Raw genomic sequence first — 16,377 nt, forward strand, 5'->3', positions numbered from 1 at the left:
CTTCATCACTTAATGAAGTCATAAGTTGGCAAATTCAAATGAGACAAAAAACACTTTACACATAGTATGTCGTTCATTTGTGACACCCATTTCAACACTGCATTGACAAAGCCAAGAAGTTAGAAAGCTTTGAAGAGAGAATTGAAATTTGGGCAGAAAAAAGGTGTAAGGTAGGTAACAGAAATACCCAGAATTAAAATAGTAAATATAGTAAATATTGTGGAAAGCTACAGAGTTTAAACCAACTTGTAACTGTTACACTGAGATGAAATTTAGGCTCAGATTATCCCGTATTTGCCCACTACATAGTTCCTTGCACTTTCCTCTGTAACCCAAAGTTGGCAAAAACCCTGAATTCAGTCGTTCAGTCCTGTGTGTAAATTCTTTTGTCTGGACTTTCTAACGATAGGATTCCGAAATTAGTTTATGACTACTTGAACACAAAAAGCATCTGTGTATATATAATATCAGTACTTACTATAATCTTACCAGCATATACATGGTGCTGTTTTGCCAGGTACTCATTTTGCACGCACATGTTACACATTTGCCATTGTCAGTGGGCGTGTGTTTTGAGGCTGGAAGCTGAACATCTGTGTGCTTTGGTGAGGAGAGGGAGAGAGAATGAGTCCTCATATGGCACATCTACTTGTCTTTTACCTGAAGGCCCACCAACTGAGACCATCCAGGTGTTTTAAACACTGAGATGACCTACCCCAACCTAAAGGAGATAGACTTGGACTCTTGAAGTCTTTTAGGACTGAAAAAGTAGCATTCCAAAGATATATCCTGTCCCACCGCTGCATCACACCAGCATAGGTCACACCAAGGCTGCTCCCACTTCCATGGTGAGCCCCAGCAACACTCCCAGTGCTGGCAGATCTACAAGGCAACACGCATGTTCAAATGCCACCCTTCAGCTTGCCAGCTGGGTCCTCTTCAGGCCCTGGGAAGAAATTCCCCTCCATCTCAGATGTGGGCCGTATGTGTATCCAGGGGAGTATTTATTGGGACCTACCAGGCTGGGAAGGTGTCCTCTCCCCAGGGCGACCCCAGCAGTGGCTGTTGGGCCTCTGAGGTGGGACCCTCTGGGCATATTCCCACTAGCCGGTCTCTGACCAGACTCCCAGATGTTCACCCTCAGGCACGCGGTTCTGCGTTCTTCAAGAACCGTGGTATCTTCTGTCACTTTTGTTGGGGCGGGCAATGCCCGCCGCTCTTGCCTGACGGCCACCACCAAGGCTGGAGACACGGTACCAACCCACAGCGGGTCCTCCTGCCGCGGGAGGGGACACCGGCGTGATGCCGGGGCGGGGGCCGCCTGTGCGCCTGGGGCCCCCACGGCCGGGGACACCTCATGAGGGCCGCCCCCAGGCCCCGCGCCCTGCCCCGCCCGGGGGTAACCGCGTCCCTGCGCGCCCGGGGACGCTCCATGAGAGTCGACGAGGGGAACCGCGTCCCCGCCCGCCTAGGGACCCTTCGTGAGGGCCGCCGCTAGGCCCCCCGCCCCGCCCGCCCCGGGGCCGCGCCGCGCCGCCCCCGGAGGCCCTGCCGTGCCCCCGGGAGCCCCTGCCAGGCGGAGGGAGGAGCGCGCAGCGCCATGTGAGCGGCTGGCGGCGGGCAGCGGCCCTCGGGGAAGACAGATGGGGTGAGAGACAGCGCGAGGTCCGGCTGTCAGCGCGGCCGCAGCCCCTCCTCCCCGCGGGTGTGCGCCTCTCGCCTGGCCGGGGGGAGGCATGGCGTCCAGCGAGGAGGACGGGGGCGGCAACGGCGCGGTGGAGGAGAAGGAGAACGGCAAGAAGAGGAGGCTGGGCGCCCTGGCCACGGCCTGGCTCATCTTCTACAACGTCGCCATGACGGCGGGGTAAGCGGGCGCGGGCACGCCGTGGGCCGGCGGCGCGGTGCCTCAGCGGGGCGGCGGCAGCCGGGTGGCAGCGCTGCCGGGGCGAGGCGGGGTGGCGGGGCCGCGGCGGGCTGGAGTAGCCGTGGGGCAGCCGGGTGCGAGAGCCGGGGTGTGCAGGGCAGCCCTCGCCTGCCGCGCATTGCCTAATACGGTGCAGCGCTGCCGGCCGCCGGCGCGTCACCCCGAGCCCGCCGCGGAGGTTAAGTATAGCCGGCGGAGGAATGCCGGGCGGGGGTGCCGCGCAGGCCGCGTCCCGCCGCCGGGCCGGCCCCCGCGCCTGGTCGGGAGGGGGCTGCCGGCCGCGGGGAGGCAAAGGCGGGCCTGGGTGCCGCCAGGGGAGTCGGTTGCGGGCGCTGGCGGCTCGGGGCGAGCTGTCCCGGGCGGCGGTTGACGCCTGCGGCTGGGTCACGGCCCGAATTACTGTGCGGGGTCGCCCCTTCAGGTCCGTGATTCCCCCTGGATCGAAGGGAGCTGAGCTGCCACCGGCTCCCCGCGAGGGAGACACGTCCCAGGGCGAACGCGGTCCCCAGCGGGCATTTAGTGATGGGCAGAGGGTGGGGGTAGGGTGGGGAAGGAGCTGTGATAACCCCAGGGGCTCGTCTGAGGTAACGCTCCACGCTGCGATGCTGTGCTGAGAGGAAAGTGGGTATTTATTTTGAACAGAAGATCAGAAGAGAGCTCACGGTTGTGTTGTTAGTGCTTGAAGCGCACACTTCTTCAAAATCTGTCCTGTTCACTAACTCTTGGGAAAAAAAAACCCAATCCTGTTAATTAGCACATGCTTAAAAGAAAACTAAGAACGAACAATTCCATAACTTCTAGGCTGACATTCATCATCAGAACAATTTTACCTTGGTTACCAGCGGGTGAACTCTCTGCCATTTGAATCCTGTAGAGCAAAGGTGATAACCCTGTGGTGGAAGCTGGAGTTCAAGCACTCATGCAGGAAGCCAGGAATGTGATCGTAATGGCTTTCTTCTCTAGCATCTGTGGATCTTGAACACGTATTCAAGTCTGTTCATATATTGCAGCAGCAACTTTTGAAAAGGGCTTTTACTCAATGTAATTTTTTTTCTAGCTGGCAGGTTAACGTTGTCTCGTTGAATTCCCAGCCTTGTGCTCCATGTGTGAATTTGCTAATGAACACTGACTCTTGCCACTGACTTTTATATGTCTGTAGAAGATTATCGAACCATAGTTAGTTTTGACCTTAGGTGCTGCTTCAGTATCTCTCACTTCCTTCTCTCTCATCTTCCATTAATATCAAAAGGGATTAAGATGTGCAAAATTACATATTTTATGTGGAAACAGAGATACAAGTTTTAGGAATTAGCTTTTACGGATAGAATGAAAGAGAAATATACACATTTGACATAGAGCAATACTTAATAGGGGCACTATACAGAATAAATAAGTAACAAGAACAATATATTTGTCCATTTGTCCAGACAGTGCAATATAGCAAAGTCTTCCTAGAGCTTTAACAAACTAATACATAATTGCTTGTTAACCACCATTCTATTGAAAAATTGTAGCTTATCTTTCTTTCTAACAAAGGTTTAAGGGACTAAAATGGCAGATCAGTACCCAGTCTTACTGACAGTCCCAACTGGAAATGCTGCCTTTATTATGGAAAGTGTTTTCCATTTCCTGGTGATTTGTAATACTCAATACAAGGGCTTTCTTGAGATCCAGAGTCACAGCCACTCCATAAATCTATCTACAGAAATCCATGTCCAAATAAAAAATTATTTAAGAAAAATGTATTTGCGGTCTTTGCTTCTGAGTGTAGTCCAAGATTACTTCTCTCTGCAACCCTTTTGTTACAGAATGAGGTGCAGAAAATGCGTTGTTAGATTAGATGTATTATGACTTCTTAGGCTAGGGCTAGGGCAGAGCTGTTGCTGTCACCATTTGTGCTGCCAGCTGGATGTAAACTCGCTGTCACTTTTCTCATGTCAAACACTTCGCTATAGAACAGGGCAGCTTTACTGCGAAGGACTGCCAGTGATATTCCAGTAATTCGTCGTTTCCACAGTGGTGGGAGACAACCTCAAATTAACGCGCTCAGGTTTAAAATCCATTATAAAATCTAAGTAGCTCTGGTGGGCTCAAATTTTGGAGCTCCAGCAGATCGGATTCATGGGCTTAAAGTAGAAGAGATCAAGGAGGGGAATCTTTCCTACTGTTTAGGGAACCTTGACTAACTTTATGTGAGTTTGAAATGCTGTCATGAAGTGCTGGAATGGGGCACGCCAAGTGACTGCGTAGCAGTAGGGAGCGCGTGTAAGAGTTGTTAAGGAGCCGATACTGAAGTACATGCCATCTGAGGTGAACAGAGAGCTGTCACGATCCATGCGACTCTCATGCCGTTACAGCATATCTGATCTGACCAAAGATGAGTATTTCCTGGTACCCTGTTTCCAATGTTAGCCAATGCTTAGGGAAGAGTATAAGAACAGAAGATGTGTTAAATATTTATCCAAATGTTTATATAAATATTTCTTTGAATGTTTATATGCTCTCAGAATCTGCGCCTCAGTATTTCTCAGACCCCTCTGCTTTGTCACTTGAGCCCTTCTTACCCAGAGCTGATGTCTCTGTACAGCATGCTTGCTGTGGCTTTATGTAGAATGAAAGGACTGAGTAACTGTTCCCACTATCATCAGACAAGAAGTTAAGCTAAAGTTATTGTAATTTTTGTATTTTTATTTTTAACTCTCAAAATAGCCATCCATAGCTCTGGTTATGCTATAAATCTATATTAAAGAATTTTTGTACTTTACTAGTCTTTGTGGATTGAAACCTGGAGTTTCAAGGCACCTCGATAGTCTAAGAATGTGGCATAACTCTACATTAAGGATGGAACATATAGTATGCTATTTTGAAAACCTCAATTATATAAACATGGATTAATTATGTGGAAGGAGTTGCTCATGCCTTGGGTTATTGTACAGGCTCTGGGCTGGGTGGTGGGGATCAACCCACCACAGTTTAGAAGTTTATTTTTTTCAGTCTCAATTTCCATTTAAGATCTCAATTTAAGTTTTATGTCAAATTCCGGTTTGATTAAAAAATAATGTTACTTACTTTCTTTTGCATTGGAAGGGTTATCAGTCGGTAGTATTGCTCGGTTTCCTTAAAAAACCCCAAAATTAAAAAAATAGCCAACACCATCAAATGTGCTAGTTAAATATATCTGCCTCTGGAAGCCAGGCGCATAGAGCACCCATCTGTCAGCACTTTGGACTCTGATTTTCAAAGGTGACTTCTCAACACTTTTGAAAATTGAATCATAATAGTAACTTCAGTTGGATAATCACAAGCAGAAACATTCAAATCATTAATCAGTTCTGAAAATTACAAGTTGAGGGGCCATGAAAAATGTAAAAATGATGTGCATATGTTCCGGTCCTTTACTTAAACAGACCTCTGACCCAAAAGGGTGGCTTCAGTGCAGAGTTCATCAGGTGTTTACAAATAACAGTAATTCACAGTAAAGATCCATGAGGATTTAATAGTAAAAATATATAATCACTGCTAGTGAAAAGTTTGATGGACCCATGGTTTTGAGGGGGTCCCCTCATTTCAGGTCAGTCCTCTGAAGGTAAACAAGTCATTCTCTATCCTTTTCCAAGTAAAGAGATAAAAGAGTGTAATGTTTCCATAACATTATGTAATATTTATGTCTAAAGATATTTTTAATAATCTTCTAAGAGCACTGGCAAGTGAAGAAGCAAAGATATTCTGTGAAGAAAATATTCTACTAAATTATTTACCATGGATGGATATTTTTAGAATTCTAATTTGAAATGTATCCATTCTCTCTCTTTTGTAGGTGGCTGGTATTAGGTATTGCCATGGTGCGGTTTTATATACAGAAAGGAACACATAGAGGCTTATTCAGAAGTGTTCAAAAGACGCTTAAATTTTTCCAGACATTTGCTTTGCTTGAGGTAAATTTTAAACATTAGTTTACTTTATTGGATGCTGCATATCATAGGCAAAACACCTTATTAACCTGAATGTACTATCAAAATATTATATTAGTACTTAAAGTCCTTTTAACTTTATTATTCAAAGAAGATTTTTTGGGGGGCAGAGTGACTAGTTGAGACAAATGGGCACATTTTTTCAAAATTAATTCTAATATTTCTTTAAATCAAATACTGTCTGGGAACTGCTTTGATTTGAGAGTTTTTAACTCAAAAGGCAAAATCTCTGAAGGCTTTCCAGCCAGCAGATCAACGCTCTAGCTTAGTAGATATCTCATCTCCATGTCCAGAGATGATAGCTTCCCTTTTATTCCTTGTCCCGGACTCATTATCCTTCTGTGCCTTTCCTGGTTCTGCTTATTTCCAGACTTGACTCACAGGCCCCACCTAATCCATTACAATAGGGTCTGTGCAAGTTGTGCAAAGTATTCTTTAAATAATATGACTTTTGCCAACTATGCACTCGTGGTCTCAGTTTACAGTACATCTCTAGAATGAAACTGTTGGGTGTATCGAGCACTTACTGTTCTTTCCCAGGCACAACAAAGAGTGCCTACCTACATTTCAACTTTTTTTTCTCAATCCGCCTATAACATCTGTAGTCCAAGCAACTACTAAAATCATGTGGCCAGCTGTGCATAGGCTTTTATGCTATTAAACTTTGACAGTAAGTAATTCAACTCAAATCTGTCAAAGTAATGAAAAGCACTCTATTTGCTAAACTTTACTGACCAGAAAATACAATAAATCTGAAGCTGCATAGCTGTCATTGGCAAAATTATAGTAATGTTATTAATCCGTAATGAATACAGAACATTTTCTAATTGCTATGCGTTTAGCATCCCTTGTATGACACCCTCCACACGGTGCTGTAAAATTCTTCTTTCAGTAGGGTAATGGAAGGGAAGCTTACTAGTTGAAAAAAATAAATGCTTTGTGAGTATCTAAATAAGTAATGTATACAATTAATAAGGAAAATACATGTATTTTGTGCGTTTGCACAGATCAGATGCTGAGCCCATCACAGCATGAGTTGCCAGGGCTCTAATGTGTATTTCTTTTAAAGACTGTTCGTTGGAGACAAAAAGCAAGTTCTCCTTCAGAACTAAGCCTAGGTTTATATTAATATCAAAAGGCCATGTTTATAGCATAGCGAGTAACATACTGTACATCAGTAACCTCTAACTTATTTTTATTTACAGGTAGTCCACTGTGCAGTTGGTGAGTTCTTTGTTCTAGTTTCTCTTGTAACTAATTAAAACAGGAATTATGGAACAGAGATAACATGTTTCTCTTTTTAAGGAATAGTTCGCACATCTGTGCTTGTGACTGGGGTCCAAGTGAGTTCAAGAATCTTCATGGTGTGGTTCATTGCACATAGTATAAAACAGGTATGTGCGTGAGCAAGTCGCGTTTTGATTGTTTTTGAGGAGAAGCTATTAATACAGTTCTCACTTCACCAGGACGGCCAGTTTAAAAATGAATTACATTCCTCCAGAGAATACTTACATACTTGAGTGTGATTTTGGAAGTTGGGGTTACAGGATGGAATTTATATGTGCTTCTACCCAGGAGACCAGGTCTGGGTCTTAACTGTGATTCAGCCCTGTCCTAGGCATCGTGCCGGCTGTGGTCTGCCTGAGTGAGATCAATGATTACTGCTACTATTTATCAGCAAATCTACCACAGTGTTACCGATTCCCTTTCAAAAACTTAAATTAGCATTTACTGAATTAATCTAAATGAAAATATGTCTTGAATTGAATTTACCTGCATAAACATGGTTGTGATTTTGTAATTTATTTTAGGAACCTTGTCAAGATTTTAATGTTATGGTAATGTTAATATTTGATGGCATGCATACTGCATTGTTTTCATTAAAAATATATCAAGACATCCAGCATGCCACAGTGATGCTTAAGGTCCTGTATAAATGATAATAGTTTATTTGCCTGGATGGAGGTGGTTTTTGTAAGTCTAGTGATTTGCTAGCAGAATGAAGCAAGCAGACTGCTTACAGCTAGTAGATAGGACATTCAGTTCAGTTTCTGAGGTCTGCTTTCTGTGAAGGGCATGAAAGAATTAAGTGATAGATTTTGAGTCTGTTCTCCTGAATTTCTTTACTTAAAAAGCTGAGCCATTAAACTGTCTCACCAGCAGATGGCATATGCCTTTCTGTTGATGGGATATCATAGCACCTGCCTCAGTTTTCAAATCTCTTTGTTTCAGTTCACTGGGGACTTCGTCTTTTCCTTTACTGTTGCTTTTCCTAACATGGAATAGGCTTTTCATAGCTTTTTTTTTTTTTTGGTAAGTTAAGTGTTTTTGTGTGTGCCTTAAGGGAAAACGTTTCAAAGATTAACATGTTTTTGTATTGAATGTTTACATGAATGCTGGAATATAGCCCTGCATTTTGCCATTTTGTTATTATCTGCAGTGGATTAAATCTTTAGCATATCCAGTCATTTCATTTGTTTCCTCTATCTTCAGTACAGTAGGTCAAGCTGTGTCCAAGAAAAAATACATCTGAATGTATGTCTGATTGTATTTCACGCTGTTATTGCTTAGCAGGCATGAATGTTCAGGGTCACTTTAGGTGGTGAGAGGCTTGTTAGTGATAATAGCCAGACCCAGATCTCTCTACTTGACTGGAGATTTGCAAGGCAACAGATAGGAATTCTCTGCATACTTATTTAAAGCTCTTCTGCTTGGATTTAGCACTGTGACATGAATCCAAGTTTGGGTTATCAATGTTTGTCTCCAATTGCATGAGGCTCAGAACAGCCTAATTCTGTCTTTTGCTTTACTTATTTGTTTGGATGTCTTTGCACTTCAGTTGTTGCTATCTGTTTGTGAGCTTGGCAGTATTTTTATATCTCCTTTTCTTTTGTGATGTTGGTGAGATCCTTTCACTAAAAGTGCACCTTTTTGACTGACACATTGAGGGCGTGATTTTACGAGATGATGAGGGCTTACAGTTCTTGACTTTTGATGGAGTTGTGCATTTGCAGCATCTTTGAGATGTATTAAGCTTTGTCACCATGTTGCATTTTATTTAAAAGAATCATTTCCCTTTTTTGTAATTTTAACAAAACTTGTGTTACTTTATTTTATTTCACAGACATCCCTGGAGCTTTTCAGCCTTCAGGCATGGAAGTGTATTACAAAATTCCTCCCCTTTTAAAGAAAAGAAAATTACTTGCGTGTAATTCTTCTTCTCAGAAGGTAGTGTTTGTAATAGATCCCCATGTGCCGCCTTTGTATTTGGGGACTTCTGTTTATTTGTTCACTTAGAGTGAAAAAGAACTGATGTTTTGAAACAGCAGAGAGGTGTGCTACCTACTGATGAGGCAGTTTAATGACTCAGAACTTAAACCTTAAATGGGACTGGTGAGTGAGTTTACCCAGAGCTCCTCATCTACCAACTACTCTTCATTTAGTGATCCATCAGTGTTCCAGCTCCTTAACTATCTTACAGCTCCCTGAAGTCTGCTAAATTTGATCTTCTGTCACCAAGTTCCAGTTAGTAGATTATACTAAGCAGTTCCTTTTGTCTAAAGTTTCATGGAGACGTGCATTATATGGTGAGGAAGAAGCAAGATAAAATGTAAGAGAAAGTCTAAGAGACAGAGTAGTGAAATGCAGAATGGGAAAAAACTGATTATGAAAGGAACGTATTTTCTGTAGCATTGTTTTCTTCTTAATGTTTTGAGGAGTAAGAAAATAAACAAGTAAATCAACCACAAATAAAAAGAGGGAGACAGTTAGATAGCATAGTGAAAATGCAGGTAGGAAGTAACGAGGAGGAATAAGCTTAATTATAGGGGTTTATATTTTGATATTTGAATAATGGATAAAGATTGCTCAGTTTGCAAAATGTCTGTTTGTTAGTAAATACATACAATAAAGAACTGTACATGGTAATGGTTTCAGCATATCACTTTTATGCCAAAATTTTCTTTCTTTACAAGATGTTAGTTCTGTTCCATATATCTTAAACAGAAGTCTGTTGCAGTTTGCACAGAAAAGAAGCTTAAGGATGAAGAAAGTGTTGGTTCTTTATACTTCTGCAGATCCAGAATGAGGAGAGCGTTATTCTTTTTCTGGTCGTATGGACTGTGACAGAGATTACTCGATATTCCTTCTACACATTCAACCTGCTCAACCATTTGCCATACTTCATTAAATGGGCCAGGTGGAGACGTCTTGCACTTCAGTTTCTCATGGTTCTGTGCATGTTAGTTTCACGCATGCTGAGCTAACACACAGGAGAGCAGATGTTTGAGCTTTGGTTATGTGTCAGCAGAGTGCAAGTCAGTTGCTTTCTGTACTTGGGATCCTTGTTACTTGGTTTAAAATGTTAAAAATATTTTAGCTGAGATTTTGGGGTGTGGTTTGTTCTTTGCTTTCTGTGTCTCATGGTTTGAACACCGCGTTCGTTTACTTTAATTTTTTTTCTTTATCTTTGGAGTCATCTTTTAACTTACAGTATGACTCCTTAAAATGCTTTTGAGTACAATGCCCGCAATTAAGCACCTGTGCTAATCTGTGTGGATTTCAGGTCTTTGAAAAGGTGGGAGTTGTTGTGTGCATATTACTACTTGGTGAGAAGTTCTGCTTTATCAGAGCTTTTTTAAGGTTATATCCATGTAGTGAAGCTACATATTGACTTAGTTTAGCCCACATAAAAAGTGTGTTCCATATCAAAACTACTTTGATTTTGAAGTATACTTAAGTTTGGCCACTAGATCACATATTAGAGAGACTGCATGTTTATCAGGAGACTAACTGGAAGAATAGTATTCTCTGTAGTCATTATTTGAAAAATACATGTAAGGCAGACAGACTTACACTGTTAGAAGGAAAATACGTAACCTACATTCAGCACAGGTGACTCTTATTTAAAAGAGTGTGTTTATTTTCCTTTATTTTTGTTTTATAGATAACGCGGTTCTGATGCTTCTAATGCACTTCTTTGATATGTCTGATATGTATGTCCATTCTTATAATACCTTATCTTTTTGCTAATAGCTAAAGTGGTAGGCTTGGTTATGTTTAAGCACTAAATGGCAAACTTAATCAGGTCTGGTTTCATTAATAAATTTTTATTTAGACTTCAGAAAGAGAAATGCATTCATAAAGTACCACATTGACAGATACACTTTTTGCCATTGAGTCAGTGTGTCTCGAATGACAGAATTTTTGTTTTCTTGTAATAGACAATAGGGAAAACAGATGTTCTCACAGCAGAGATATATGGTGAAGTATACTATAAACAAAACATTTGAAAGTGTATTATCTTTTCATAGAGTCCAAAATATCCAATTGAGATTTATGGATAATCAAACAGCACAACTGGGCATAAATTCAGTACTCCAAGGGAGCTGGAAATGGCTGATCTTTAGCTTATAATTGTAAAAGTTTTGTCTGTCCATGGCTAATGGAATAGGTATGCTCTAAATTTTAGTTCAGAATTTTTGTTTTTTATTTTTTTCTCACTGCATAGTGACAAACTGTGTAGGGAATGGCATCAGTTCCTTCTTATACCTCCCTTAATCTGTTCTGTGACCTGTGAGTCCTTTAAGTGCATCTGCTCCTAGGACAGTTTCATGTTTGGTTGCTACAGTTTTGGATCTCATCTCTTTTGGTCACGGAGTGCACACTGTACCTTTCTCTCTGTGCAACAGCTCTCATTGCTGTTCCCTGTGTGAACTTGAGAGCTGTTCCTTAAGAGAAACTGCTTCTCCATGCTACACTATGAGTAAGGACAGCACAAATGCTATTGATTACGTTTTTCATTTTGTCACTGCCTATGGCATTCAAACCACATTTTCTTCACCTTTTATTTGAACATCTTCCTGTTTTAAAATGAATCTGATGAGTTTCTGCACTCTCATTTTATTTTATTTTATTTTTTATTTCCATTTCCGTTAGCGGTAAATGTAGTAGTATTTGAATTTCCCATGTGGCAGTGGACAAAACAGGTGTCTGATGTTTCTCAATGTTTTCATCATCTTCTAAGAAATCATAATACATAGAGTTGACCCAGTGTGTGTGCACTGTGACAAAGATACATAGGATCATCTGAATTTGGGATCCAGTCCTGGTCTGAATCCTGTCGGTGACAACAGGAGCAAGATCAGTAAATTAAAAAAAAGTCATTAGTGTAGACTACAAATCTGCAGATTTTTTTAACTAGTATTAAAAAGACATACAAACATTCTGATACTTCACTGTTTTTAAATAAAAGGACTGAGGAATGCATTCTCTGTAAATCTAAGCAACGCTATCCAAAGTAACTGAAACTGGTATTCTGTACCAAGTCAGGATGTGGTCCTTGATTTTGGTTCAGGAACTACTGTAATACATTGCTGTGCCACTAATAATAACAAAAGGAAATTTAAAATTCATGGGAGGTTTCTCACAAGGGTTTTTCTTTTAATGCAGATACAACTTTTTTATCATTTTGTATCCTGCTGGAGTTGCAGGTGAACTGCTAACCATATATGCTGCTTTACCCTATGTGAAGAAAACAGGAATGTTTTCACTGAGACTTCCCAACAAATATAATGTCTCCTTTGACTACTATTACTTCCTTATTATTGTCATGTTCTCCTATGTGCCATGTAAGTATTACTTAACTGTAGTGATGCTAACAACATGATAATCAATTATCAGCAATGCTGGAGACACTGCCTGTGGTTAAATCTGCTGCACGCTTTCTCCTATAAAAGCCTGCTTTCCGTTGTTCCAAGCTTTGCTGTGCTTTAGTTGGTTAGACTGAAATTTTCCATCCTGTTATCTGCCTCGGAGCATAAGCTGTCTTAAAAATTTCAGTGAAAATGCTAAAAACATTTCTAAGACTTGGACAAAGTAAAAAAACTTTTCGCTTAGACATAGAAATGTCTGCAGCTGTGTCGCTGAGAATTTCTAGTGCCCCTGCCACTTTGAAACAATAGCTGAAAAATTGTCCTGCAAGTTATGCCAGAGATTTGCTTTGCTTTGCTTTTATTGCTATTAATATCCATTTACGTGTCACCTCTGAGAAACACCATTTGAGCATGCTCGGGAAAAACTTGAAGCAATATTCTCCAAGATTTTGTTTTCACCATAATCCACTCCCCAAACCTCTCTGAACATACTTCAGTCCCTGGTTTAATGAAATTGTCCCTGTACTTCTGGATACCAGAAGCCATAGACCAATTGGCTAAGCACAGCTAAAATTAGAGACTATCTGTCTTTCACTTCCAGTGTTATTTCCACTGGTACCTAAGCAGCATAGACAAGGAGAAAGCAATCTGATTCAGATATAGCACCATGAATGGTGCTAGACCAAACTAGGCGACTAGAATATTTTAGGTAATTGCACAATGAGGCTAGAAACGAGGCAAGAGATTAGGGAGAGGCATTGAGAAGCAGGAAAACTGAAGTTAAAAGGGTCTGTGATCTGCATCCATAAAAGGTGTTTGTTTAAGAAGTTGGCCTTAAACGGGGACTTTCACAGTATGTACACACACTGTGAATTTTTTTGTCACAAGAAATCATGAAGGCCAGTGAGAGATTTATACGAGTAAAAAATGCTATCAGAACTTACTAACAGTTTTACAATTGTTTATATAGCATAATGCTTCAGGAATAAATCCGATTTTCTATCCATTAAATATAAGGATCAAATGTATCAAGCAGGACAGTAGTATAATAGATTACAGAGCATCAGGAGAGAGGGAGCTCCTCACTTCAGACTCGAATAAGTAGGGTAAATTTGTATCCTCCTCAAAGTCTTAATTCAAACATGCTTACCTTAGCACAGATTTGAGGACTTCAGGCACTGCCGGCACATGGTTAAGTCCTGTTTATACAAAGAGACTGTTGGAGGGAAGTTCCTTGAGCACAGGGTGTATGTTCAGGGAACTGTGTCTGGCTTTCAAGTAATTATTGTTCTGTAATTCATTGCAATGTTCATGACTTCCGGTTATTTACCTTAACCAGCTCTAGTGCTGTGTGCCATAGTTTTCCCTCAGTTCATCATTCTGCGACATTGTATTTTTCCGTTATGCGATCTGTTGAATTTTTTAATCTAATTTGCTTTCTTTTATGCTTTGCTCAAGTATTTCCACAACTCTACTTCCACATGCTGCGGCAGAGAAGAAGGGTGCTTCATGGAGAAGTGATTGTGGAAAAGGACGATTGAATCAAGCCGTGTAACTATGGTGCTTTTAATGGAAAAAAAAAAAAAGGGTAAAAAACCAAAACTTCCTGTGATTTTTCTGAGTCCAAGTTTTAAAACATGGAACAAGAATAAACAACTGTGCATAAAATAGCATGGACTGTATTATTTTTACGTTTAATATATCTTCAGACTCACCTTTTAATCCTTGGTTTCACTTTAATTTTTAATTGTTCGTTTCTTCAGACAAATTATTTTCTTATTTTCAGTAGGTTTGCAAATAGCTATAAGAATTGGAATAGCTGACTACTGTGCTTTCTACTCTGAAAGTTCTGTTATGATCTGTAGTCATCATCAAGATCAGAAGGAGAGCTGATAAGTTGTACTGAAAGTGAGTCTTCTGGAAAACAGAGCATAAATTAGGTAATGGTGTTTTTCATAGACTAGGTGGCTTAAATGTTATTTAAGCTTTATATTAAATAATACCTTTCCAGTTATAAGTACTGTTAGCATGTTGTTCAACATTCTTTGGATTACAGGATTACACTGTAGAATTCCAGAAAGACTTTTGAAAGGAGGTGAATTCTTGATTGTCAGTGCAAATTTAGAACTCTGTATTTTCGTTTGTAATCTTAAAGGTATGTAGAATGATATAATATTAACTGGTTAAAAGCTTGTGCTGAGGAGTAGACTTGATGAGCTTACCTTTCTCAGATCAGTGGCTGGAATGGGACTCGTTTGCAGAGGAAGACTGATTGTCAGCTTGTTTCCTATTCTACGTTTAATTATGTATGCAGAAAAATTATGGTATTGCATTTAGAAACTGTAGCTATAGTGAGATAATTAACTTCTTATAAATAGCTAAGTAGGATAAAGTGTATTTGAAATAGCACCTTAAAATATAAATCGTGCTTTGAATCATCCCATTGTGCAATTTTAATTACTCCCTCCCCATTAGTTGTTTATACGGTGTTGACCTAATTCTATTTAATGTCTTCAGTAGTCTGCAAGAGGGATCTACAGTATATTAATAAAAGTTACAGATGATATTACATTATATGATACCTGAATGGGAGAGGTCTAATGAATTAGACGCAGCCAAAGAGATTTGGAGAAAAGTTAATGCATTTGAGGAAACTTGGATACTTAGTGAGAGAGAGAGAAGATTGAAATGTAATAGTGTAGTAAGAAGGCTTGATGATGTGGGCGTCAGAGTTGCTTCTGGCATCAGGCAGCTGGAAATCAGAGTACTCCTTATGATTGCTGAGGCCATTTCTGGACTATAGTCTTATATTTTGGGTACCTCAGGGAGGAATTGAGTCAATCTTCTGAAAAGTCAGAGAACAGTAACAAAATTAATTAAAGTGAGAAAGAAGTCGGAAAGATTGAGTAGTTAAGGGTGTATAATTTTTTGTTACATGACAAATACATGTGAAGGAAGAGGCTTTCTAAGTACGAAGGTGTAACTAGAACCGATTATACAAATTTGAAACAAGATAAATATCCAATGAATGCCAGGAGAAAGATCCTACCGATGAGATCAGTTAGGTTATGGAATGACACAGTAGTGCTTACCAATACATACAATTTCTTGGAAGGTTTTAAGTTAGATGTAATGCAGTAGCAGAAAAGAATCTTCCTCTGGCAAGAGTTTGAATTACATATTTGAATAGGCAGTTTCCATTTTTAGCTTCAATGATTCTATGATAATTCAGCTTTTTTGAAAATTGTAGGTACACCTTTTTTTGGTGTATCAGATAATTTGATGAAAAAGCAAGGAGTTACTACATCCCTAACTTTCAAATTCCATTTTGTGCCCCAAATTTGTGATATTTATGCATGTCTTCATTAAATGTAAATTCGTTTCCTTTTAAATGACAGGTGCATAGTGGACTTGAGATAGAATAGTTGTATTTCTTACTATTTTAAAAGGTGTAATCTTTGTATTTTTTAGAACAAATTTCACACAAGGTGCTATAATTTAATTTATTACTTCTCTGTTTTATATGCAGCTAAAATTATTAAAAGTTTAAAATATAAACTACATTTACAACACTGAATCACAAAATAGTTGTGTTGCGCGTGTTCAGACTAGCAGTTGTATTTGTCCAAAGTTCTTAGAGTACTGTTTTATAAACTTCACTTGCTTTTTGATTCATGAGGAACATCATGGCAGTTTTTAGAAACATTTCTCAGTTAGCAAGCAGAAGAGTGGGATGAAATGTGAGTAATTTAAGTTTAGATTAAGTTCTGTGTCTCTTTTTTTTACTGTCAGGGCAGCTCACTGAAGACCATAGCTATCAATTCATTGA

The 16,377-nt window shown here is 40.2% G+C and overlaps 1 protein-coding gene across 2 annotated transcripts; it reads left to right on the forward strand.

The window, feature by feature from the left end:
• Nucleotides 1-1,578: 1,578 nt before the first annotated feature.
• On the forward strand, nt 1,579-14,221 carry HACD1 (3-hydroxyacyl-CoA dehydratase 1). Of its 2 annotated transcripts, none has more exons than XM_074574541.1 (7): nt 1,579-1,864; nt 5,742-5,859; nt 7,101-7,119; nt 7,201-7,289; nt 9,972-10,093; nt 12,346-12,524; nt 14,007-14,221. In XM_074574541.1, exons 1-7 carry the CDS (start codon nt 1,737-1,739, stop codon nt 14,087-14,089), a joined length of 738 nt encoding a protein of 245 aa, XP_074430642.1. In that variant the 5' UTR covers nt 1,579-1,736; the 3' UTR covers nt 14,090-14,221. The 2 variants fall into 2 exon arrangements, with proteins under 2 accessions (XP_074430642.1, XP_074430643.1); XM_074574542.1 differs by having other exon boundaries at nt 7,207-7,289.
• The last annotated feature ends 2,156 nt before the right edge of the window (nt 14,222-16,377 follow it).

This window comes from Larus michahellis, chromosome 2 (genome assembly GCF_964199755.1).
Source record: "Larus michahellis chromosome 2, bLarMic1.1, whole genome shotgun sequence".
Lineage (NCBI taxonomy): Eukaryota > Metazoa > Chordata > Aves > Charadriiformes > Laridae > Larus > Larus michahellis.